At 40.9% G+C, this 24,364-nt stretch overlaps 1 protein-coding gene across 1 annotated transcript in view; it reads right to left on the reverse strand.

Moving 5' to 3' along the window:
* IGF2R (insulin-like growth factor 2 receptor) overlaps positions 1-24,364 on the reverse strand; it is a 56,818-nt gene that overhangs the window by 15,392 nt on the left and 17,062 nt on the right. Inside the window, exons 7-34 of the mRNA XM_010158416.1 lie at positions 23,311-23,425; positions 21,606-21,768; positions 21,280-21,460; positions 20,856-20,959; positions 20,215-20,379; positions 19,764-19,904; positions 19,268-19,414; positions 18,230-18,361; positions 17,667-17,814; positions 16,149-16,326; positions 15,449-15,564; positions 14,880-15,042; positions 13,237-13,416; positions 12,120-12,221; positions 11,338-11,439; positions 10,500-10,674; positions 9,321-9,488; positions 8,602-8,745; positions 7,808-7,986; positions 7,359-7,446; positions 5,712-5,915; positions 5,199-5,329; positions 4,382-4,479; positions 3,362-3,498; positions 2,570-2,760; positions 1,784-1,910; positions 1,297-1,419; positions 36-298 (exon numbers count right to left, since the gene is read on the reverse strand). Of these exons, the coding sequence (XP_010156718.1) occupies positions 36-298; positions 1,297-1,419; positions 1,784-1,910; positions 2,570-2,760; positions 3,362-3,498; positions 4,382-4,479; positions 5,199-5,329; positions 5,712-5,915; positions 7,359-7,446; positions 7,808-7,986; positions 8,602-8,745; positions 9,321-9,488; positions 10,500-10,674; positions 11,338-11,439; positions 12,120-12,221; positions 13,237-13,416; positions 14,880-15,042; positions 15,449-15,564; positions 16,149-16,326; positions 17,667-17,814; positions 18,230-18,361; positions 19,268-19,414; positions 19,764-19,904; positions 20,215-20,379; positions 20,856-20,959; positions 21,280-21,460; positions 21,606-21,768; positions 23,311-23,425 (4,165 nt within the window). The remainder of the gene's footprint in view (positions 1-35; positions 299-1,296; positions 1,420-1,783; positions 1,911-2,569; positions 2,761-3,361; positions 3,499-4,381; positions 4,480-5,198; positions 5,330-5,711; positions 5,916-7,358; positions 7,447-7,807; positions 7,987-8,601; positions 8,746-9,320; positions 9,489-10,499; positions 10,675-11,337; positions 11,440-12,119; positions 12,222-13,236; positions 13,417-14,879; positions 15,043-15,448; positions 15,565-16,148; positions 16,327-17,666; positions 17,815-18,229; positions 18,362-19,267; positions 19,415-19,763; positions 19,905-20,214; positions 20,380-20,855; positions 20,960-21,279; positions 21,461-21,605; positions 21,769-23,310; positions 23,426-24,364) is intronic.

Raw genomic sequence — 24,364 nt, forward strand, 5'->3', positions numbered from 1 at the left:
TCCCACAAAGTGTTTTCTGTAGAACTAATTCTTACCTCTTCCTCACAAGCCAAAGAAGTATGCCAAGAGAAGTAATTGGTGCATGTCTGCTCATCAAAAGACAGAAAAACAGGCCAGCTGTCATCTCCAGCATCAGACTTGCATACAAAGCTAAAATAGCTTTTGTGCTTCAGGTCAGGGTCTGCAGGGCAAGGATCTCCACCTTCATAGACAAGCTTTAACACCTGATCTTCATAAGTTAAAGTTTTACTCGGTTTTCCAGCATTAATTGGTTTTGGACCACCAGTGATGCAGACAGCTAAAATAAAACAAGAAAAATTAATAAGCAGCCCAAATCTGATGTAACTGCCCTTCAGAACTGCACCTTACAACGTGAACAGCAGGAAACTTAAATTTTAGTCTCACTTTAATCTTCCTGTGCAAGACAGGCTTTTTCACAGTGTCTGGAGTTGCCATTATAGTGAGCTGAACTGCAATGAAACAAAGACCAAATATTGCCTTTAATACTTCATTAACCAGCAGAATTTACCGCCTCTAATCAGGTTTAAGCAATCACAGAGCACTGTGCTCAGTTACCACTTCTCTGAAAACCAGAAGTTTAACACAAGAGTATAATCTGGTTGACCTAATATTATTAAGATGCCTCTTAAAAATCCAATCAATCCACTATTTTCTTCTAACTACACAAAAATAATTTTTAATTCACAAGCAATGCTCCTATTTTAGCATTTAAGATCTCACATTCAGCTTGACGGAAGAGCTAACAATTCAATTTGCTAGTAAGCAGTTTAAAATACAACTTAACTTCTACTGATGTTTCAGAAGCATCCAAAACAGAACAGAAAGCCAGAAAGAGGGTTGGCAAGGGTTTGAAGTGCAGGCACAAGGCTCAGTGCAGATGCATTACAGCAACACATCACCACAGAGCAGTTTTTGTTGCTCAGTTCACTCTAGTTGGAAGCTTGTGAAAAGCAAGAAGTTACAAGAGCCAAGAGATGCAGTAAAAGTGTCTCTACCCCTGCCCTCATGCCCAAAAGAATACCCATTCAGACCTAAAGGGATTGGACTGGAAACGAACCTATGTAATTTTAGAGACAGATTTATAGGAATGCATCATTTCTTAAAACAGCTTTAGGACATTTTTCTAGCCATTTCAGACACACAGCTGTTCTCTTCCCTCCTTCCACACTTGTAGTAAAACCTGCCCCTCACATTTTACTGTAAACTTGCGCAAAAGGATTTCTTTTGGGTACCCTACAGTCAGGGCTTACAGTACCAGAGGGGTAAGATGCTTACCAGCTGCATCAGCACATGAACTTTTAGCTTCAGCGCAAACGTTCAACTCAATTTTCCTGTGGTGTGAATCATTGATGGTATAGCCAGATTCTCGCTTTAGTGATGTCAAGTCAAAGAGGTGGCCTGTAGGCAGATCAGGAAATGATTTCATCTTCAGATCCAGAATAGAAGCATTTCTTTATATCAATATTTTTCAATAACTTAATTTAGGAAGCCTTTACTTAACTGCTAGCTTAGGAACATGAGCAGTTACTAATTCATATTAACAATTAGAGGTAAAACTAGTTTCAGATCTGTAGACTATTTGTGTTCCAAGGGATGTTGCAGTACCTTACAAGATATTCTACCCACCAATAAGCTTGTTAGTCACTACCCAGAGGATGCCCCACACTGACCTTTTCTAATGAAGTCTCTCAAGAACACAAACACCGTGGTGCTGTTTCCAGCAGCCTCTTCCACACACAAAATCCTGAGGCCTCCTCCTTACCTGTTGCAGGATTGGTTACCCTACAGTCATTTTGCACATTGCTTTTAAGAGGACATGCAGCAGCAGTGAACCACAAGAAGGTATATTCACAATCTTCAATGGCCGTTATAAGTTCTGGTTTTGATTCCTAAACATGAAATGGGAGAGAACAACGTCTCTGTAGAGTGATACTGTAAGGTTTCACACCACAGGGTTATCCCTGAAGCCTGCAGCTTAGCTCAATTCAAATGTCAGTCCCAGGACTTTAACAGACTATCGTGGTCCAATAAATTAACCCACGGACAGAGTATTTAACTGTGACTATTTCAGATGCACAACAGTACAGAATCATTATCATCAGGAACAATAAAATTGAGAAGGGAGCGCTAAAGGCAGCCTAGCTGGGCAAAAGAAAATCCAAAAGATGAGGGTGAAACACCCCACCAAATAGAAGAATACTTAATAGCAAGGCATACAGATGTGCAAAAGTTAAGAACTCCACAGCCAATAGCATTATTTACTACTTGAAACACTTCCCAATCTGCAATACATTCATCTTCAAGACACAAAACAGTCTGAAGCTATTACAGAAGATAAAAATCTGTGCTAGCCAATTGTACAAAAAGTATCTTAAACTGCTCAGCATCTAAAGTTCAAGTACTTGTAAGCCAGTCTGCTTATGAGACAGACTCCCATCCAACTACAGATGATGAGGGAATGGATAAGAACTGCCCAACATTCTCCATACACATACAGCGATATGAACAACTCATGAAAGCATAAAACCCCAAAAAGGAGCCCACTTACAATTTTGCTTTCGTCACACTTGAGGCGCAATATTGTTGTTTTCTTGCGAATTTTATCTGGACACTGCTCCCCATTAATGTATTTCAGAATAGAAATACCATTTTCCCACCGGGGACCATCAGCCACTTCCCCGAGACTTGTACATTTTGCACCCTCCATGAGGGAGGCAGCAGCATCAGAAGGACAGGAACCTACACATATAAGCAAAACCCATGTTATTACTCCAAATGCTATTAAGGCTTGCTTGCCTGGAATAAAACTCCACTCCTCTTGCAGGTATGTCATGGCTGATCTCTAAGGCACTGTCCAAGCCATTCTCACTGGGGTGGGGTTTTTTCCCCCCCAAAATCAGAAGTACCAGCAACTGCCTCAACTTCACTCAAGGTGGTCATGCAGAAAGTATGGCAGCTACTACTAGGTAAGTAGACTACTACACAGAGTGGAAGGCTAGAGTCTGTTACCTGCTCTTCCACTGCATAAAAAGGTAAAATCAGAAGAAGCCACAGAGAAAATTCTGAGGTTAACAACTCGCACCAAAAGATTATTTTAATCTTTAAGAGCTACAGCAGATTTTGGATAAGGATGGAGTACTGAAGTTATGAAAATAAGAGCTGCTAGTGAATTTTATCTGCCAAGCAGATGGAAATCAGGCCCTTCTCTCTAGTTCTGAAATTACAACACTGTCTCCACATACTTTGCTTTGTAATTTTTTCACTCTGAACATCCAGCAGCACTATCCTACCATCTGATTCCCCTAGCTACTGCAGGAATGTATTTTTATTTTGCTCTTACGTGCAGCACCATATGGTACTAAGGGCTTGCAGACATTAATATAGTATTTCTGTGAAGAAGCCAATAGAGTAATTGCCTCCCAATTCTCTCTATGCCGTGTCAGAGATGAAAAGTCATAGAAGTTTCCTTCATCATCCCTGTAAGGCAAACAAAGGATTCAAATTAAGAGGCACTTTTAAAAAAAAAAAAAAATCAAGTAATAAGTAATAGTAAGTTACAATTCTTATGTTACCACAATAACTTTTACCCTAACTCCATAAGCAGAGTATTATGCTGGAAAAAGAAAGCTGCACCAGACTCACTGCTCCCTACAAGACCTCCAGTTCAGTAGAGATATATCACTGCATCAGCCACCCCCACAGTAACTGTTCCTGTGCACACAGCCCTCAGCTACTGCAAGAGTGATCCTGACACTTCGTTGAAGCAGGCAGGCTTTCTGTGCAGGGCAAGCACACACACTGTCAGTGTATTGTTTTCCCTTAGGGTAGAAACCTATCCTGATGCCAGATGGCCAAACTATGGGCCAGTTGTTGGCCACACTCGACCCCACGTATCGAATCTTAATGACCTATGTTTGGTTGTGACAGAAATAGATGACATTTTTCCTGGAGCTTGCTTTGGTGGAAGTTCCAAACAGACAGCAGTTGTACTGTTGGTTAAATCAGCTATAGTTAAACAACAACTACACACTTGTAACAACACACTTGTTACTCAGAGACCAACCATCAGTAACTGCATACCCAATGGTTCACTTTGATATAAAGCTTATTCCCCCAGAAGAAGCTCCAAGAAAGTATTTTTCTCCAATGAAAGGAGTTTTAGGAAGTACAAATCGCAAAAATTACTTAAAATATATTACACTGGCATCAAACATCACATTAGCTGGTGACTAAGTCAAAACACAATGGCTAAAGAGACATTGTTGCACTGAGCTGCAATAAGACTGTGTTTGTTTCTGTCATCATACAGCTCCATTTTAATTTTCTGGGGGGAAAAAAAAAACCAAACCCACAAACTTACTTGTAGGAGCACTCGGTAGATTTAACAGGTGGGCAAGCGTACTGAGTGTGCCATTCAAACATGTAGGTGCAATCTGGAGTTTCCTTCAAAAATATAGGCTGAAAGAACAAAACAAAAAGGAATTTACCCTCTCATTTAGACACGCTGAAGCTACCAATATGCCTCAGTCTTGCTTCAAGAAGGTCCAGGTACTTGTATTTACATACTGTCTCAGAGCCACACTACACCTCTGACCAGCTAAAAGTATGGTTTCTCCCAGACCTGTTTATCCACATGCACACTTCTGATAAAAGGGCAGCCACTAGGACCTTCTGCCTCCTCCATGAAACAAGGGGAAGAGCAAAAGTAACTGTAGACACCATTGTTTAAGAACAGAAAGAAAAGCACCAGTACAGAGAGAGAGATACTAAAAGCAAGTAGCCAGCTTATTTTGGTCTGGCCAGGTAATACCTGCTTTCCTGGAGATTCATCCTTCTACCTTTTATTTCTTAAATAGAAGCGGCTTTTATTTCTGGGAGAAGAACATGCCTTCCCAAAATCTCCAAGAGCTTTGCTAATGACAGGCATCCATTAAAAGAACAACATGCCCTGACTTCCCTGGGGCATGACAAAAGTACCATCCATAAATAACACAATTCAAAACATTCCTCATTTTTTTATTACCTCACAGGACCCTGCAATCTCCTGTATAGTCTATAAATGAACACGCAGTCCTCCAAAGGAAGCTAATTCATGTTTTTCAACTTACCCTTCCTCAGATTAAGAAGCAAGCAACTCTGGAAGACAGTACGTACAGGAGGCATGTTTTGAAACTAACCTCAGATGTGGTCTTGTCACAATAGAATAATATGGCAGTTGACCGTTCATACACTTTATGACATTTTTCTCCACTGGTGTAATTAATCATTATCAAACCATTTTTGAAAGTCAATTTTTCCGTCAGCAAGCCTAGAAGCAAAGAGTTGAGAAAAGTCAACAGCTAATCCAGTAAATGCACAACGGCCGTAATGTCTCTGGCAACAGGGTTACACAGACAGCAATAACATGCACAATAAAGTACTGACAGAAAGAACTCTATCTTCCACTAACACTTGTGACCTAGATGTTGAATGAGCACTACTCCAGCAGAGTAGGGTTGAGCTCATTCCTAACTGGGTGTCAAGAACCATATATGTGGCATTTTATTAGCACATGAAGCAAAAGCGGTAGGGTGCTTTATCTCATAAAATGTACAGGATCAGCAAGAACCCCTCCGTATCTCGTAATAGCTCCAGCTACACCCTGGTTAATCTTCCCACTCTCTAAATTCCTTAGCCATCACGTGCTATACCTGCTACTTTTCTGTAATTACTGTCCATCTTCTTTACTTGACACGATGACACAGCGTGGTCGAGTTTGCAAGGTTCTGTTATTTCTCCACAAACTCTGAAGTAGTAGTCATACTCATCTGTACTCACTTTTATGTCTTTATTGGAAAGTGGCTTCAGGTTATAAATATGGCCATACCTTGGGTCTTTCACCTGGCAATTCTCTCCTTTAAAGAAAAGTTAAGAATTTAAAATACAGTTCATTATCTATGAACCATGCCATATACACTTAGGACAATTAAGGCTTACTGGCACAGGTAAAGACACAAAACTTAGTAGCTGGCACTTTAGGGCAGTGTCACCAAAGAACCACTACAGTCCAGCTAAGCAGCTCATTTCAGGAAGTCACCAATATCTAGAACTGCGACTAAGCTACAAAACAGAACATTTCCTTTATAACTGCCAGTTAAGCAAGGCGCAAAAGTCACACTGTAGTTCAAAAACTACCTCAAAGTGGCCCCACAGGTTCTTCCTTCAGTCATGCTGAAGGTTAAGTACAGAACCAGAGTCGCTAAGTCCAACACTTGCTTAATTATCTGGAAAGAACAGCAAGGTCAGAAGACCAAAGCAAAAGTTGTCCTAGATGTCAGTCTTGGATCTTCTTTAAAGAGCCATGAAGTTTGCCGAGTTAGGAAATAAATGATATTAGGAAATGTTAGCTACATCTTATGGGTCCACCATGATGTATATAGAAAAGGTTTAGGCAAATTCTAGTTTCATGAGTCTAATCAGCTGATATACATCAGTAACTTCGCTCCTGATTAAGTCCTCAGGTTTAAAACATCTCTTTACTCAATATTCTGAAGCTTTTAAAAGAACAGATTGTATCACGTGATTATTAAGCTCCCCTCAATCATCCAACAAGTCGGTACCAAGTTAAAGACATCCCATGAGTCTCTCTCCCTTCAAAACCACAACTCTAGTCACCAGAGTCCTGCACAGGAGTTGCGTGCTACAGAGCAGTAACTTGTCAACATTCCTCTTATGCCACATGAGATCACTGGCAGTTTCAATAAGGTCTAGGACTGTTGCAATAGATCCCTCACAGGAAGCCTGGATGTTAAAGGCATTATCTGCAAGTTGTGAAACCAGGGCAGAGAAGACAGGTACCAGAACTAGAACCTGTGATTCATTCTTGCATGTCCTGGAGTCAACTGTAAAGTCGGACACTGTCCCCACTGGTCTCTCCCCCATTGTCTAACAAGGGTCAAGTTTACAGCATAGTTTCCAGCCTACAGTGGTGGACAGGGAATGACTTGCCAGACATAGGATCAACTGAGTTCTTGTAAGACCCGATGCTTTTTGAAGATTTAAGAGACACTAGGAAGTCTACCTGTGATTTAACAAGGTAGTGCTACGATTCCTCAGAGACAGGGTTATCACTTTATTTTCTTTCCTTAGAGAGGGAAGTACATTTACTTGTCACCCTGACTTGTACATTTCATGTTAGATGTGACTCTTAGTTGGCTTAAAGCTTAGAACAGACATCCCTCTGCACCCCAGCACCTTTTACAGAAAGGTTCACAGGGCAAGAAACAAACACAGCTTTACTAAATATTTACTTCTTATACAGCTGTTCAGTATTTTAAAGCTCAAATACCTACACATACCTTCTGCTTTGTGAATGGGACACGCTGCCATGGTTCTCCAAACAAATACAAACTCACAGTCATCCTCTTGTTCAAACACCGGCGATCCCTACAGAAAAGGGCCATATGAAGGAGCCTTACTAACAATTACATTGTGAGTCTCAAAACGTACGTGCAGGATCCCTTTTTTATTGCAGTTGCACAGTCTAAGATATCTCTAATCAAATTTCAGTACTAATTTTCAGCACAGCTGATTTTGGTGGCTTACAGGATTCCATGAGAGAGTTCACTGTTGTGTTTGACAGGCTCAGCAAAGCAATTATAAGGAGAAATAAGGGAAAAGCCTGTATACAGATACTACTTTTCAGAACCGGCCCTTCTATTCCAAGGAGGAATAAACACTGTCTATTATGTTATATAGAACCCAAGCTCTAAAACCCTCGTTAACAGCAACTGGCACAGAAAATTACCATTGTTTGATCGCACTGGAAGATGATATGTGTAGAATAACGTTTATTATCTTTGCACGTGTCACCATTCAAGTAGATAATGCTTAATGACCCATCAGTAGCAGCCTGTGGGTTTATCTGAATGACTCCAAGGTTCTTGCTTTTATCAGCATATTTCACACAAGATCCTATGGCTCCACCTACAGGAAAAAAGTCAGTATTTTAGCTCAAAGCTTTGACAACTAGAGTTAACTTTAGTGCAAAATAACATAACTGAGTAGCATTAAGAGAGCTTTGAGCATTAAAGCAGACTGTCTCAAACTCCTGAAGCGGAACACAACAGAAGTGTGTTCATAAATACAGCTAGAGATATTGTTTGCCTAAAGCCTTTGAGGAATCGGACAAGTTACTGTCCTGCATTCACTGAAATCTTTAAAACTGCACTAACTTATCTGCTCCCACAGACTGATAGAAGACTACTGCAACAGGTTAAATAAATCAAACTGCCTAGAAGTGCAGTAAGAAATAGCATAAGCCTCTCATTCCAGCTTCACCCAATTAGGAGGCTTCAACATCATTTAACTGTATTTAAAAAAAAAAGAAAACACACACAAACCCCAAAATAATCAACAATGGCAAATACTGCCCTCAGTGCATTTTTCCCCAAATGCATTCCCCCACATCTCACCTACAAAAGTTCAGTGCCTGAACGGGTAGGATTCAAGAAACCCTCCTAAAATAACCAGGATGTCATTCTGCATATAAGGTCTTGTACCAACAGTCCCAAGTTAAGAAATGCTTGCCACTTGGCTTACCAGGGCATCCAGGCACATAAGGCAAAGGCTTGCAGACATTCAAGAAAAATGTTCGCTTCTTTGCTTCCTCTGAAGTGTCTATAGCCACCCATGGCTCACCCTCTTTGCTCAAGTCACTTAAGTCGTACTCATTGCCAGCAGCATCTGAAAGATGTGGTACGTACAGTAAGCTGAAAGACAACCTATTAGGTACTTGCAGCAGTACTGGGTTTGAAATCATACAAGTTTCATTGATGAATACACACAATTCAAAGTAATTTTCAGAAGCACATTAGATATCCATTGAGAGAAGGCTCTGTTGCCATAAAAACGTCACTACACCAAATGCAGAGCTCCCTTGACAGTTACTTCCCACAGGTAACTACTCCACATTTCACAGGTGCATTTTTCCAGAGGCCAGTACTAAATTAACCCATTTTCTTCAGAGTTGGGTTGAAGTTGCACCCAGTCATGATAAGGATTAAAAGTTTTCGAAGTAATTATCAGCTCTCATGGTTTATACCACTATGTTCCACATTAGCTTCTTGCCTGTCATCGTAAGTTATGCTTGCTTCAAACAACTCGCCTCCTCTCCCTCTCCACAACTTCTATGAAGACTTCAAGTCTTACAAATGTCTTCATAACAGGTATTCATAAAGCTCTCCTCCACAGAAGTTTGCTGTTCAGTTAATCCTTCCACTGTCTGTGGGACAGAGCCTAACCAAATTCCAGGTACTTACCTGTAACTTGGCAGTCTACAGGAGCAGGAGCACAGGCCAGAGCTGTGTGAAACTCAAAAAAGGTATCGTGGATGTCCAGCACACTGTTTATCTCTTCACGCACAAACTTAAGCTCTCCAGGATATGAATCGTTACAAATGAAAGTCACCGTGAACGTGTCTGATTTTCCTGTAAAACAAACACTTATCTGCTGCTGGTTCACTCAGGAATATTGAAATTTAAGTTCAAGCTAATACTCGACTTGAATATTTTCTAATAGTTTCTATTACTAACTGCTTCAAGGAACACACTAGCTTCTTGTTTATGGGTTAACTGTAAATACACACACCTTCTTTAGAGGCCTGTGCCAAATTGTCTACCAGCCACAACTGTTTCCTCCAAATGGGAAACCAGAATGCCTTGACACATTTTAAGAGCACAATTACCTTCACTGAACTGTGATTCCTAGGTCTTTGACATGATATATTTGAAGAAACAAAAAACCCTATGAAACACTGAGTCAGCTGTACCACCAACCTCTAAATTCTATCACACACAGAAAACTTCTCACAAACAAATCCCCTAAACCCAGAAGTTCAGCGTAATCACTGCAGAATAAGTAACACTGATACTTTTTAAGCAGCCTATGTTACATTCTGTTTAGTTCTCCTTTCCACAGCCCACAAGAAATGGTAGAATTGTGCAGGGGGGGAGTGGGGGGTGGGGAAAGAGGAGTACTTGCCATCAATGTATCCTAGAGTTATCAAAATGGTAGAAGCTCTCAAAGCAAATTACATGAGAGCTCAATCAACTTTAGAGAGCATTATTCATTAAACTGAAGCTTAAAGCAACGACTTCACTTAGAAGAAAAGCCAGAGTTCATTTTACTTGTTCTCCCAGTTTGACCAACAAGTTCTCCATGTGAGGAGCAGTATTTTTCACCTACTCAGTAAGGAAAAAATTCCATATTGTATTTGGTCTCTTCCCAGGACTTTGGAAATGCACATGTATTACTGAAAACTGAGCCACTACCAGTCAGCACGATTCGATTTCTTCCAAAATTCTTATATGAACTTGCTTGTTTAAGTGACTAATACCAAGCCCAGTAGGTTTTAATACATGAACAAAGGAATGAAGACCAGTGACAGAAAGTTTGTACAATATCAGCATCCATCTCCACTGCCCATTTCCTGAACTCACCTGAATGCATGTGAAGAGGACCTCTGTAGGTAAGAGTCAGAAACCCTTCACCAGACAGATACAAGGTTTTGTCCAACTCCACCAGCCTCACCGACGTCAGATTTTCTGCTTCACATCCAGCAGCTGTTTTGCCATTGATTTGACCACAATCTGGCATGGGTCCACAAATGTTCAGCTACAAGTTTTGAAAACATGTGGGTGTACACAGTATTAACTGCATCAGAAAAATTAGGTCCATGTAGCCCTTTCTACATGAGTAAAACTCACTTGTCAAGAACTATGTCAAACAGTATGAAGTGTCTATCATTTCTAGACTGCAAGACAACCAGCCATAACACAGGAACTATATCCTCAATCTTCAGCTTACAGGGTGCACAAATTCTCCCCACTCCAAGTACAGGATGTGGTTTACCAAGTTTATTCTTAGACTAAAACAACATTATGATAGTATCTGTGGACAGCCTTGGACTACAGATACATGCAGGTTGCATTAACGACACTGGTAAAAACACACACAGACTAAAGCTGTTTCTAGGCTTCTGCTGTCTATTTCTTCAGCAACAGCAGATAAACTACTATTATGCAACAGATTCCCTTACTGGAAAGCCATGCATAGCCTCGAAAGCCTGGCTACCTTATGTTTGCTATGGACCAGAAGTTCAATGCTTTTTAGACCATCTGAGATGAATCAAGTTATCCTCCATTCCTGCCCTCAAGCACAATACTTTCCTGTCAACTCCAATTTCATTAAGAGGACTGAGTCAAAGCTTCACTCACTCACTAAGCAAGACTGGAAAAATGCAACAGCAGCAACAGATTGTACAGTCAGAATCCTTACCAAGAACTTCTTCCCAATGCCGGTAGCCATGTAGCCTTTTGCAGAAGCTAATGGCTGCAGATTGAACAGAAAACCAGTGTTTGGATCTCGCACAGAGCAGGACTGGAAAAAAAAAAAAAAAGACGACAACAGCCTTATTTCTCCTGCATTTCTTCTGTTGAAGTTTTACCTCTAACTTGTTTAGAGTGCCAAAGTAGGGATATATACATATTCCCAGCCTGCATACCAATCAGCAATTTAATCTGAACAACCAGAATACATCTCTGGCAGTAGCAACACTTTTCAGTTCTTTTGTACAGTTGCCCGTTGACATCAACCACATACCAACATATCAAAGTGCAGTTTAACAGATGACATCGACCAGGTTAGCTAAGAGCAAGGAAATTTTAACTGAGGGCTGTTTTCACACCAACACGTTTATGTTGAGACCTGTAAAGCAGAAGCAGCTGAGTAGCTTGATGATCTGTACGCAAACAAGGACAATATATATCTTTAAATATAAACTCAGTTTTACTAGCAACCTTGTAAGGGAATGAAACATTCAGTGCCATAACAAGTAAGCTGTTTGAGAGAGTGAGCACTTTAATACTTTGGTCAAAAGTTATGTATTTCAGGAACACGTCAAGATGAAAGCAGTAAGATATCACAAAACTCCATCATGATCAACTTCAGACTTCACTGCAGTTAGTTTTCTCTGAGAGACATTGAAACACAGCAGCCAGGAGTGTTAGAAAAAAGCATTATGTTGAAACTATGAATACAATTATGTCCCCTTTTCTTACCTGAGAATCATCTTTTGTTTCCTTGATTGGACAAGCAGCCTCAGTTTCCCATAAGAATGTGGCCACACATTCCTGAATAGCTATAAACCGTGGGCTGCTGCTCTGGAAACAGATTGCAGAGAGAAGACCAGAATAAGTGTAACCTCCAACATCACCTTTGTTTGAGGTTCCACTTTGAGAAACTGCCAGGTTCTTCTAAATGACTTCACTACAAATGCACACAATTCCCACCCCACTTCCCTCTTCCCCTATTTATTTTGAAGGTTACCACTGAAAAATTTGTCTAGCTAAACACTTAGCTTATCATTAAGCTTTAACAAAGAACTGAGTGACATCCAAATATTCAGACTGAATTCAATACTGAATCTAGACATGCATAACCAGACCTTGCCTCAGTCTAAGCTTTGAAGAGTTTGGGGACATAAAGCATTTCATATAATGCTATGGAAAAAAAAAAAATCAAGTCATCAGGCAACACAAAACTGTTAGCTGAGGTAACAATGTAACAGGACTATTAATTATACACGCTTCATTTCAGTGTTTTCAGGCAAAAACAAAGCAGTTCATAACTGCTCCAAGTCACAGATTTTCACCATACCTCTTGGGATCATACGAGTGAGGGGAGTAAGACCTGCAAGAACAAGTCTAGACAAGCTTCAGTCTGATGATCCCCTCAGCCTAAACTTCAGCATGCAGAGCCGAATCAGTAAAGACTTTATAGATTTATGAGCTCTTCTAGAATCAACAAGCTACAGAGGATGCAAAACCTAATCCTGAAGATACACTCTACAATATTCTTCCTCTTGAGGGTCTGCAATGCTTGCATGCGTAACTCCTCAGTCTTAAGTTCCCATGTATTTTTCATGCTAATTAGACTAGTCTGAAACATCACTGTCCACTGAGACTGTTATTTTTTAACTAGTTTTTGCCTATGATAAAACAGTCTGAGACGCACGCTTCTCTACGCCAGCTTTGTTTTTACATCCCTGTTTCAAGTCCTCAAGAAGTCTCCATTGTCATGAATCTGCTTTACACTACACATCTTCATGCAGCTTCATGTTAAATGTTGGAAAACCTACTACGATGAAGCAACAACTGAAAGATCATTTGTCCTTACAAGAGTGCCCTTGGAACAGATGAAGTGGACGGTGGTGGTATAAGTAGTTTTCTTTCCATCAGCATCAATGCACACAGAGCCATTTGTGTAGGTTAGAAAAATGTGTCCAAGTCTTTCAACTACTAGTTCTTTGCTGGCAACACCAAGATTACTAATAGAGGTGACTTCAGAGTAAGAAACCTAGAAATAAAGAAAAGCATGTCAGCAATTCTACACTAAGTGAGGAGTTACAGATACAATCAAAAAGAAGAAAACACCTACCACAAAAATCTTGTGTACAGAAGGCTAATCTTGAGAGTTCAGAAGATAACACAGGTGTAGACATCTCCCTACATTTCTTCCCCATTCTGTGTTGTTTCACAGATTTAACAGAAAAGCTCCACAAGCAGGCATGGTTTGGGTTTTTTGTTGTTTTTATTTTTAGTACAATAAAGTGCCTGTAGTGCCTCACAACAGCCAGCCTCATCTCACCAGCTACACACCTTAGGAATTTAGGGAAGCCTATGCCTCACACACAGTAAGTAGGATTTAATTCATACAGCTCTTTAAAAACAGACGGTGTATGGAAGCCTCCAGGCCTTCTTAGTATTGACCCTAGGGATCTACCATGCTCAGCAAAGCTTAAAAAGCACTAACAGAGCTATAGAACAATAGGTGCTACTACCAAGGTCCAAACTAATCTTTGCTTCTGCAAGATAACTGGTGTTTCCTGGTTTTAAGAAACTATTTTAAGTTAGTGACAGCAAAGGACTATACCTCCGAAGCAGCTCTGTCCACAAAGACTTCTGCTTTCCACACCCCTTTTCTTATTTAAAAAAAAAATCCTCTGTGTTTATGTCGACCCAATGTGCTCACTTTTTACCCCAATGTCTCCAGCAATGAAGTAATGAAGTCCTAGCCTGTCTCCACATGCAAAGTAAGGAGCTTTACATATGGACTACCACAAGCACATGTAACTAGTAATATTTAGTTCAAGTGTCATGATGTTGACATAGAGATTCAGTCGTTTAGGCATCCTCTTCCCAACAGAGGGAAGGTGTTCTGTCAGTTGTAAAGAAGGAATTAGGAAAGGTTGGTGAGCCTCTAGTATGACACCTGAAGCCTGGCCTGGGGGAAAGTGTCCATCCAGCCTGTCAGCACAAACAGTCCCACAATGAATTGTTACACCTCAGGGTAATATGGAAGTAGAAGCCCATAGGTACTTTTTTTTTTTCTTGGCAACTTCTGCTTAGTCTACTCCTCAAAGCCAGAGAGAGCTCAGAGGGCAATAACAAAGTCTTTAAACATGTTTCTTCCACAGCTGAATGTAAGTAAGCCAGAGGCAAGACAGAATATCCAGGAGAGCAGCCTGTTCCTGAAGCAATGCTAGCAGTCTCTGACTGCAGCAGTTTGCCTCTGCAACACAGAATAAAGAGTCATGCATGTCAAACATGACACTGATACACTTGTAAAAAATTACAGCCTTGGTCTCTGAAAGGGGGACAGGAGGTCTGTCATTCTGCAACAATTATGCCAACATTACGGATCTACATAATACGACTGTATTTTGCACAAAGAAGCCAGAACTCGTGCTTATCTTGCGTATCCCTTAATCTCACACCCTTGGCAAAACAGTTGTGAATTGGGATGGAAAGGCTACTCACATCATCACGCCGATATTCCATCTGACAGACAGCTGCTCGCCGGTCGCAGCCGGGGACAGCAATCAGTGGCCGACAGATGTTTATGTAGTACTTCTTACGCTCGCTTGGTCTTGAGTTATCCATGGCATACCAGTTTTCACCTTTCCTCTCAGATCTTGCTAGGCTGAGCAGGAAGAGAAAGTTCTACACTAAGAACACACATTCTAGCTTTCTCTGTCAGGCTCAAGAAACAGAGCAACCATAAGGCATTTCAGAACAACTTCTTCCCTTTCATTTTTAAGCGTTACAATTAAAAAGAACACTCCTAAGAAGTAGAGAACAGTTGACAAAGTAGTAAGTTTTTATTATGCAAAACCATCCCAAAAAGTCAGGTTACGTCTCAGGAGGAAAGTCAATCTAGTAGAGGCAAATACTGTCTTCATTTCAAGATACTTGCAGTTCAGATTGTCACAACAGATGAAGCTTCTAGTGCTGCCTACACTGGAAACCAGCTTCATCCAGTGCTAAGCTGTCATCTAGAACACTAAACTAGAACAGCCAAGTTAATGTTGTATATGTTTCTTTCCTACCTTGACAAGTCATATTGGTCCATGGTGTTGGGATCAGTCACAACACATTCCAGAGGCATTTCAGGACAAGCATATTCAGTGTACCACCTGAAGTTGTATGTATAGTTATCTTCTACCTAAAAAAACAGCAGAATAGGTCAGTGAGGCTTTCCACACAGAATACTTTGCAACTCACAGCTACTCCTTTATAAGTTAAGCTTGTTATTTCCCCTTGGTCTTGGGATACACCTTCTCCGACCGACTTGCATAGGTCTGTTTTGTTGTAGATCCTGTCATTTGCTGCCTCACCAAAAATACTCTTTCCAAAAATAACAGAACGAGAGCAACTACAGCAACGTAAGTGCTGTCTTCTGTGTTACAGGACACACATTCCTACCACCTGTTACTTCTCAGCCAGTTTGGACTTTTTTCAGCTTGAAATACAAGACTATCAAAAGCACTAGTAATTAAATGGCCCAGACACTAGAGAAAAGTGAAGCAAGAACCTGGATCCAAGTGAACAGCTTATGGTTCAGTGTTCAAGACAAGTTTTATGGCTGCAAAAAGAGGCAGATATACCATGAGAAATAACTATTTCTTAGTCTGCTTTATAAACACTGGGTATTTCCATCTAAGAATCACTGCCACCACTGGCCTAGCAGCAATTTTTATTGGGATTTTGGGATGGAGATACTTCCCTTTTTCATATAGAGCTTCTTACCTGATATTCAGGCTGACCTATTCCAGCCTGATGGTCACACAGGAAAGTTATAAGTGTAGATCGCTGTGTCTTCCTCTCATCATTGTAGGCTGTACCATTTTTGTAGGTCAGCTGGATCAGACCATCATAATACGAAAGTTTGGAACTGGGCAGTCCAAGACTCCAAAACTGATCCTTACTAGAAAAGATAAAGTGGGCTTTGAGACTGAACAGAATACAGAATTAATTCACCCTTTAAGAGAAGTCTTACAAGTAGTAAGCACACAGGTAAATTTATAGAAGACACCATAATAAGACAAAAGAATAAAAGATGGTTGCCTAGATACAAATGAGCTTGAATGAACAGAATCTACCAAAAGGAAGCCTAAAATATGAACAGGTGTCCTTCTTTGGAAAGGAAAGGAAGTTGTACCTTGCTTAGATATCTAGAGACTTTCAACACTCCCTTCTCTACAAAGGACATAAATATCAAAGTTCCCATTCTATGGAGTAGAATTCAAACTGCAGACACCCTAATGCTGGGATCAAACTGGATCCATGCAAATACATGTGGACAGTGAAGACCCAGCACTGCACAACAGGAAGTCTCCTCGGGGAAGAAAACTGCCTTCCCATGCTCTTAGCTCAGGGACCAGCTTTGGTTCAGAGGGCTTTCTTTACTCTCAACACTGGCTCTGTCAGACCTAGCCTGACCACCTCCTGCTGATACATCTGCAGTGAACTTTCTTTGGCTGGGGAGTAACTCAGAGACAACTCGGGGACAGCTGCATGTCTTTGCATTGTACCACACATCAGGCTGACCTGGAACCTGATAGAAGATAACAGCAGTGATGCTGTTAAGAGTAGCAGTACACACCAGGACTGTGCCTGCACAGCACTTTTCGTAATGGAAATAGGGTGCAACTCCCATGTTCCAGTGAACTTTCTTTGGCTGGGGAGTAACTCAGAGACAACTCGGGGACAGCTGCATGTCTTTGCATTGTACCACACATCAGGCTGACCTGGAACCTGATAGAAGATAACAGCAGTGATGCTGTTAAGAGTAGCAGTACACACCAGGACTGTGCCTGCACAGCACTTTTCGTAATGGAAATAGGGTGCAACTCCCATGTTCCGGGCTCCACCTCTGCATAAGGCAGCCACTATTCATGCCAAGGGCAATAGTGCTTCTTTAGCCCAGTTCCTGGAATCCAACTGACCCTGAACCCAAATTGTGGGTTGTCTTAATACAGCTGCAGCAGTTAATCTACAGCTTACAGTCCCTATGGGAAATATAAGGGGGAACAATGGACACAATTTCAAAAGCTGGCTTAAGCAAGCTTCCATGTGTGCAATTTGCTTGAAACAGCTGGCAGCATAATTACTGGGTTACCACATCATATTTTACATGTAAATTACCTGAATCTATTACAGGCAACACAGTAATTATTTTACATGCAAATTGTTCACTGTTACACAGAGACAACACATCATGCAACAGGAGATCATCTGCTAGAGACAACAGAACTAGTTACTCACCTTTGTGTTACTTGGCATGCTGCTGATTTTGTATGACACAACTCATCCGGTACGCTGCCACAAATGCTTACGTAGAACAAGTATTCAGTCGTATTAACTATGTAGGGCCTGTTTTTCTTGGCCAGAGGTGATAAATCAAAAGAGAAGCCTAATCAGGAAGGAATAAGCTTTATCAGTTTACTTTTTCCCCTGCCATCGCTCCCAGGTTTTGATTCCATCAGTCGCACACCTAGTTCACTTCCCACCAAATAAATCTCCTTCCACATAGTTACTGTTCCAGAAACAATCTGGACATGTTGAAAGCATGTTTTCTTTTACAGTGATATTTACTACAGTAGAATGCACATTATACCTATTTTCCTACACACACACACACTAGAAGAATGTTAAGCTTGTGCTGTTCTGATCTTCCATACACCCATGCTTAAAACTGCTGTGCTCAAATGTTGCAGGCGCTTAGACTTAAGCTGAACTCGCTTTGTTCTTGTGCATCAAAAGGACTCAGTGTTTGATGCAAGTTCTACCCCTCATGACCTTTCAATTTGCTGAGGACAAATACATACCTGCCTGAGGATCAGAGACCTGACAGTTGTCTCCTTCGGTTTTAGACAGGACGCACGCAGCAGCAGTATACCAATCAAATTCATACAAACATACACCCTCAGACATCAAGATGGGAGCACTTTCTAGATCACCTGGTATCACAAGACAAATGTGTTACATGTACAGACAGTCAGGCCGCAAAAGGAACTATGAATTTAAGCCTGGGAACACTAACTCCTCCCCAACAAGAGACCAAAACTAACTGTTAAAGTACCTCTCCTCTGAAAATTAGGACTAGAGAGAATCAAAAATTCCTTGCACTTTTTTTTTTTTTGCATCCTCTCCAGAGCAGAATTTTAGCCCAGAGGAGAAGACGCACCTTCTCAGTGTGCTCCTGAGAACTACCACACTCTTCAGAAAAACACCAAAATGTTTGCTTTGATACACAAACCTGCTACAAAGCAACAACTTTATTAGGAAGTAGTGCATAACCTGATCCTAACAGCCAGCACACTTGGAAGATTCAGCTGGCTCAGGCTGAAGTAGAGGAATACAGGTTTTGCTACACCAGGAAATGGTTTAACTGGCGGGCTACCACATGGAGATGAACAACATCAGCAACTTCTGCAAATGCTTCTGCTTTTCATAAACTGCAAGCAATTTAGACAAAACATACTTATTGGAAAAAGGTTAAAGTAACCAATCTCAGTTCGGAACCAGTCTTTCCCATCAAGACAATCTAGGAATAGAAGTGCTTCATATAGCTTCCAGGCATCTGTGGAGCTTTAAACACTTAAACATTTTCATCCTGTTTGGGAGAATCTTAGTTAAAGAGACTTAGTTGAGGGTCTCTAAAGAGTACTTGTATGAGAGGTGAAGAGAACTAAAATATCTGCAATTACACTGCTATCATCCCAGTAAAGAAACTGCAAAGCTTCAGCTTTTGCATGGAAGGAAATAAGCAACAGGCACATACCATTATTTAGCACTCAGGCCTGGGCACATTAAATGACCTCCAGGTTTTAACTGATCAGAAAACAGGGTGTGGATATTCTCACCTGGCCTGCACATTAGAGTGATGACAGTTTTGATTTTTTTGTTAACACCACAGCTCTCTCCATTTGAATAGGTGAGTTTAATATTTTCTCCAACCTTTTTAAGAGAAGACACGAATGTTCCAAGATTCTTAGTCTTGTTTTCTTTATCTGTAAAGACAGCAAATACACCACTTTTGTTTCCCTGGAAAAACGTGAAGTTTACACTATTAAGATAATACTAATTAGCAAAATGCAAAGTCTTAAGGAGGCATATCATTAGGATTTTGGTTTTAACCTCACCAAAAGCATGCTACAAAGCCTGGAGGAGACAGTAATAACATTCTTTAGTTACAAAGGGCTACTTGCATCATTTCTTCTATGGCCTTTGGGAGCACAAGAGAAACATGCTTCTAACTTCAGTTTCCTCAAATAACCAAAGGCATACAGGGCAGACAGCTCCATTTGCAGAGGAAGGGTAAGTCTTCAGAACCTTTCAAAAAAGCCCCAAAAGACTCACCTACAGAGCAAACAGCAGCACCATCTGGGCAGATGGAAGCTCCTCCTCTCTTCAACACTTTATGGCAGACATTGATGTAATAACGCTTCCTGTCTACCTCCGAAAAGCTACTGTCCACAGCTTCCCAGTTCTGGGCTGACTCTGAAATACAGGGAATTGTTAGGAACAAGTCATCTGGCTTAATTGCTCTAGCCCCTCCATGCCTAAATGCCTTTAATCCCAAAACAAACCCACATTAAATCACTTAAGATGACAGCAACCAAGGCAGCCACGGATATGGCTACTTTCATAAGGCACTCACTCCTTTTGGGATGAGGGGAAGTGAATGCCAGTACCCCAGAAATACACGAAGAAAACCAAAAGCTGATTAACGTTCAGCTGAAGAATCGCACTAAAGATGGCATATAAACTCTGGACAACTGCAACTGAAAGCTAGTTTTCATTGCCATACCTGAACTGCGGATCAGAGGTGACAAGTCGTAGTGTCTTCTCTTATCAGCCACTCTGCAAAGGAAATCTTCCTTCTCTTTAACACATGCGTATTTTGTATCCCAAGTAAAAAAATACGTGCAGTCCACTTCACCGGTAAACACTGGAGTTCCTCTACCTTCATTACCTTAACATTGAAGATGGATAAACAGATGTTAGGTCTCCAGTCAGGGAAGGGGGGAGGAAAAAAAAAAAAAAGGCAAGGAGACTTGAGGACTAGCAATCAGCAAAGAAAAGACAAATCCTTTTGCTGCACAGGACTTGTGTTTGTGATTTTGTTTGGGTGGGTTTTTGTTTGTTTGTGGGGTTTGGGGTTATTTTTTTGAGGTGAGGCAGGTCTGGGTTTGGTTTTTTTTGTTTTACTATTGGTTAAGAAATGAGACTCTTTTACACTTCAATATTCTTGATCGGTGTAAATTTAGAATAGCAGCACTACTCCACAGCACAAAACCACCCTGTCAGCCACAGCAATTAGCGGTTACTAACAATATTTATTCCTCGTGTTAGCTGTGGCTCAAAGCATGCATTCCTTTGAACATAACGTCTACTAGCAAGCACAGAAGTCAAACCCTGAGCAGAGTCATCAGACCTTGTTAAACTCACCTGCTGTTTCATTGCACTCAAAGTTTATGACAGTCATTCTCTGAAAGCCGGAACTACATGCATCCCCATTTGGGTAAATTAAAGTGAGATCCCCATCAGAATATCTGAGTAAAAAAACAGTTTTAGATAGTAACATGGGATCAGACACAATTACAGTGTTCTTCACATAACAGAAGCCATACTCTTGTTTAAATAAAAATGGTTTCACTCATAGGGAAAACAAACGCTTGTCCAGCATTAACACTGACATTTCTACTGCAACAAAGGCTTGAATCAGCTAATTTTTCTGGTTACTTTTCATTAATTTGTATAAAGTTTAAAGAACACTCTAAACCTATTCCAGCTTAGAACAAAGAGGGAGAGAGAGATCAACAAAGATCAGTCATTCAGACAAGTTAATGGGGCTTAAAGAGCCATTACACACCTTAGGGTTTGGTTCTCAAATCTTCCTGCCACTTTTTGCTGGTTATTTGAAGATTTTACTTGGCAAGATGAAGTGTATCCTGTGCTGTCCTTGCAGCTACCTGCAGTGGTTTTCCCACATACGTTCAAGTAATAGTAATACTCCTCTTGGTCATCTTTGGCTAAATACGGTGTGACGTAATCTGAAGAAGAAAAAGTAGTATGTTCTACAACACAGCAAAAAAAGAAAAAAAACCCCCAAATATCTATAGAGGACATTTTTCCTGCCTCCAAACATGGAACTGGAAAACTGGCTAGTTACACCACAAAAGAAAAAAGTGAGTTTACCTGGAAGTTGAGTAAGTGGACTTAGATCAATGGAGATATCATGTTGCTCATTAGTCAGAAGACAGGTTTTACTCTCCAGGTAATCCCTGTGACAGGCATACTCAGTAGCCCACTCAATTTCATATCGGCAATTTGTTTTTGCTGTGAGTTTAGGACCTGCACTCTGATACAGAAGTGAAGAGAACTTAAACCACAAGTACAGAGACTTATTTGAAATACAAACTTTAAAGCAGCAGTATCACATTTGTTTAGGGTTAGTAATGACTAACTTCACCTGTAAATTGCTTAACAGCTGCAAACACTGTCCCTGGCCCCTCAGAAATAGGTGTTGAGAAGAAAATAAAATGGCTGTTATTAATGGTGTGGCAAACTAGAAGTCTAAACAGAGGTAAAGTATCAGGCATTAGCAGAAGGTCAGCAGCAGTAACAGTACAGTAAAAAGCACTTTTCCTTAACATGTTGGCAAAAGCAGAGATATTTGAGCCCAAACTGCTAAACACAGCTTGAACTGTGTGTGCCTCAGAGAAGTTCTCAAAGAAGGGAGCAGAGATCCAGTGTTCTCTGAAGGCAAATCAGCCTCTCAGACACCGGCGTTTTAGCAACTTGGATTCCCTCAATCCAAATCAAGACTGAAAGATCTTTGAGAATTCTTTAGCCAGCACGTCCGTCAGATGCATTTTCTGCAGTGAAATACCTCTGGGAGAAGTGGCAGTCTTGTTTTTCCTCACTTTAAAATGGAACATTTAGAAGTTCACCTTGTTTCATAAATCAGTATTTCTGCCACCCATGAAACCAAAAGGCAGATACCCAAGTGTATCCAAGTAAGTTGCAGACGCAAGTAAAGTTAGCAATACTATTCGTACTACATGTGTGCATAGCTGTAGTGAGGTATTACAGCGTGAGAGCAGAGAAAGGCCAACAGTTTGTTTCTGCAGTGGTGAGGGTGACATATGGTACCTATCTAGGTCAGATGAGAGACAAAACATAAAACCAGAAGTTAGCCAGGCAAGAATTCCTCCTTCACTAGCCTGCAACCAAAAGCGTCACCATATGAAATGACCGAGCATTAGCAATAACCACTCTGGTCCAATTTAAGGAGTGCGCGTGACTGAAATTCCTTGGCATCACATCAAAATGATCATCATACTGCATTGAAGCTAAGCTAAAACTGTGTCCTGCAAAACTGAGCTGCTCCTTAAGGCTACAGATTTTACTTTAAGGTAATAGTTCATGAGCCTGCTTAGTAAACGACAGACTTCTGCCGTGCAATGACACTTGCTACCTATTTTTTTTTCCCTAAGGGAAGGCCAGATTAATAAAGAAAGAAGTTACAGACAAGAGTTGTAAGCATGCCCAGCCTGACTGATGATGGAAGAGTGCTCATGAGAAAGCAGAGCTCTGGAATGAGAATTAACACTGTACTAACTCTGTCCTATTCTCAGAGGAAAGCTCTGAGCCCAGAAAAGGTCAATCAGGTTCACCAAAACAAGAAAGAACACACCCCTGGGAAAACTTTACTCAAGTTCTCTTTTCTCTCTTATACTCTTCAAAAGGTGGTCTAGAACTTATTTAGACTCCTATACACTCATCGCAAGCTGCAAACCAGGGGGATTTCCATTCCCTTCGGCCTTCAATAAAAATGACAGATAAAGCACATAAAAGTTAAAGACCAATCATTTAACACCAACTAACACAGCAAAGTTACCTCTTCTCCCCTCTTTGATGGGCACACAAAAGTAATCGTCACTGCTGGGTTATGGCCTAGGCAGAAGTCTGGTTTTTCTTCATCACTGTATATTTTCTCGTAACTCAGTACCAGCCTAGAAACAGAAAATGGCAAACCAAAAATACAATTAAGATACTAGACACTTTCAGAAAAAGGATATTTTTGAAAGAACATCTGCCCTTTGCTAGATACCCAGGAAGGATATACCAAAGTAGCCCTGCTCCTGAAAGACACTTTTATGGAGGTCCTTGTTCTTTTAATCTTACAGTAAACCAAAATAAAGATTAACACAGTCCTGGCAAAATTACTTAATACAGCCTCCTTTTGCCACCCGTATTGTTGTGGGAACTTGGCTGATAGTGACAAGAACGCTCTAGATTTGCTCTCAAACTGCTGGAGAGCAGATGTGACAAACACCCTTGCAATTTTTGGAAGCAATAACCACTCATGTCTGAACACATTCCTACACTTTACCACCTCCGTATGCATAATCTCCTCCCATTCTGCTCCCAGAATTAAAAGCAAGATGAACTTATTAGCAAATTGACAGGAGCAAGGGAACAGGGACAGATCAGACAAGGCAGGAGTAGAAGAATGAAACATGGTAGGTGTCAGAGGCAAATGACAGTGTGACTGGGATGAGAAAACAAGGACACCAACACAACTTCCCAACTGAGCATTACTGTTCTATACAATCTCAGAGGCAGAAGACAACAGCTCATGAAGGGGTGACAGCCTGGCTCAGGTTAGCCACACCTCTAGTTGGTCTATTTAGGACACAGATACACTGTCATCTTACTCTCTTCCCAGGCCACCTGAGTCTGATTGAGCACAAACAATGAATTTTCCTCTAACAACGAAGACCTCTTTAACCCTAGCAGGAATAAGATAAAGCTTGCTCACCAAGCACTTTTAGAGAGTACCAGTTGCATTTAGATAAGAGAACAAGCTTGTGCTTTCTCAGATGTAAGCTTCTGCCTCTGTACAGAACACCTAGCCACTTGTTTCATGCTGGGGGAAAAGCCCTGCAACA

The sequence above is a fragment of the Eurypyga helias genome, unplaced genomic scaffold, assembly GCF_000690775.1.
Source record: "Eurypyga helias isolate BGI_N326 unplaced genomic scaffold, ASM69077v1 scaffold16379, whole genome shotgun sequence".
NCBI lineage: Eukaryota > Metazoa > Chordata > Aves > Eurypygiformes > Eurypygidae > Eurypyga > Eurypyga helias.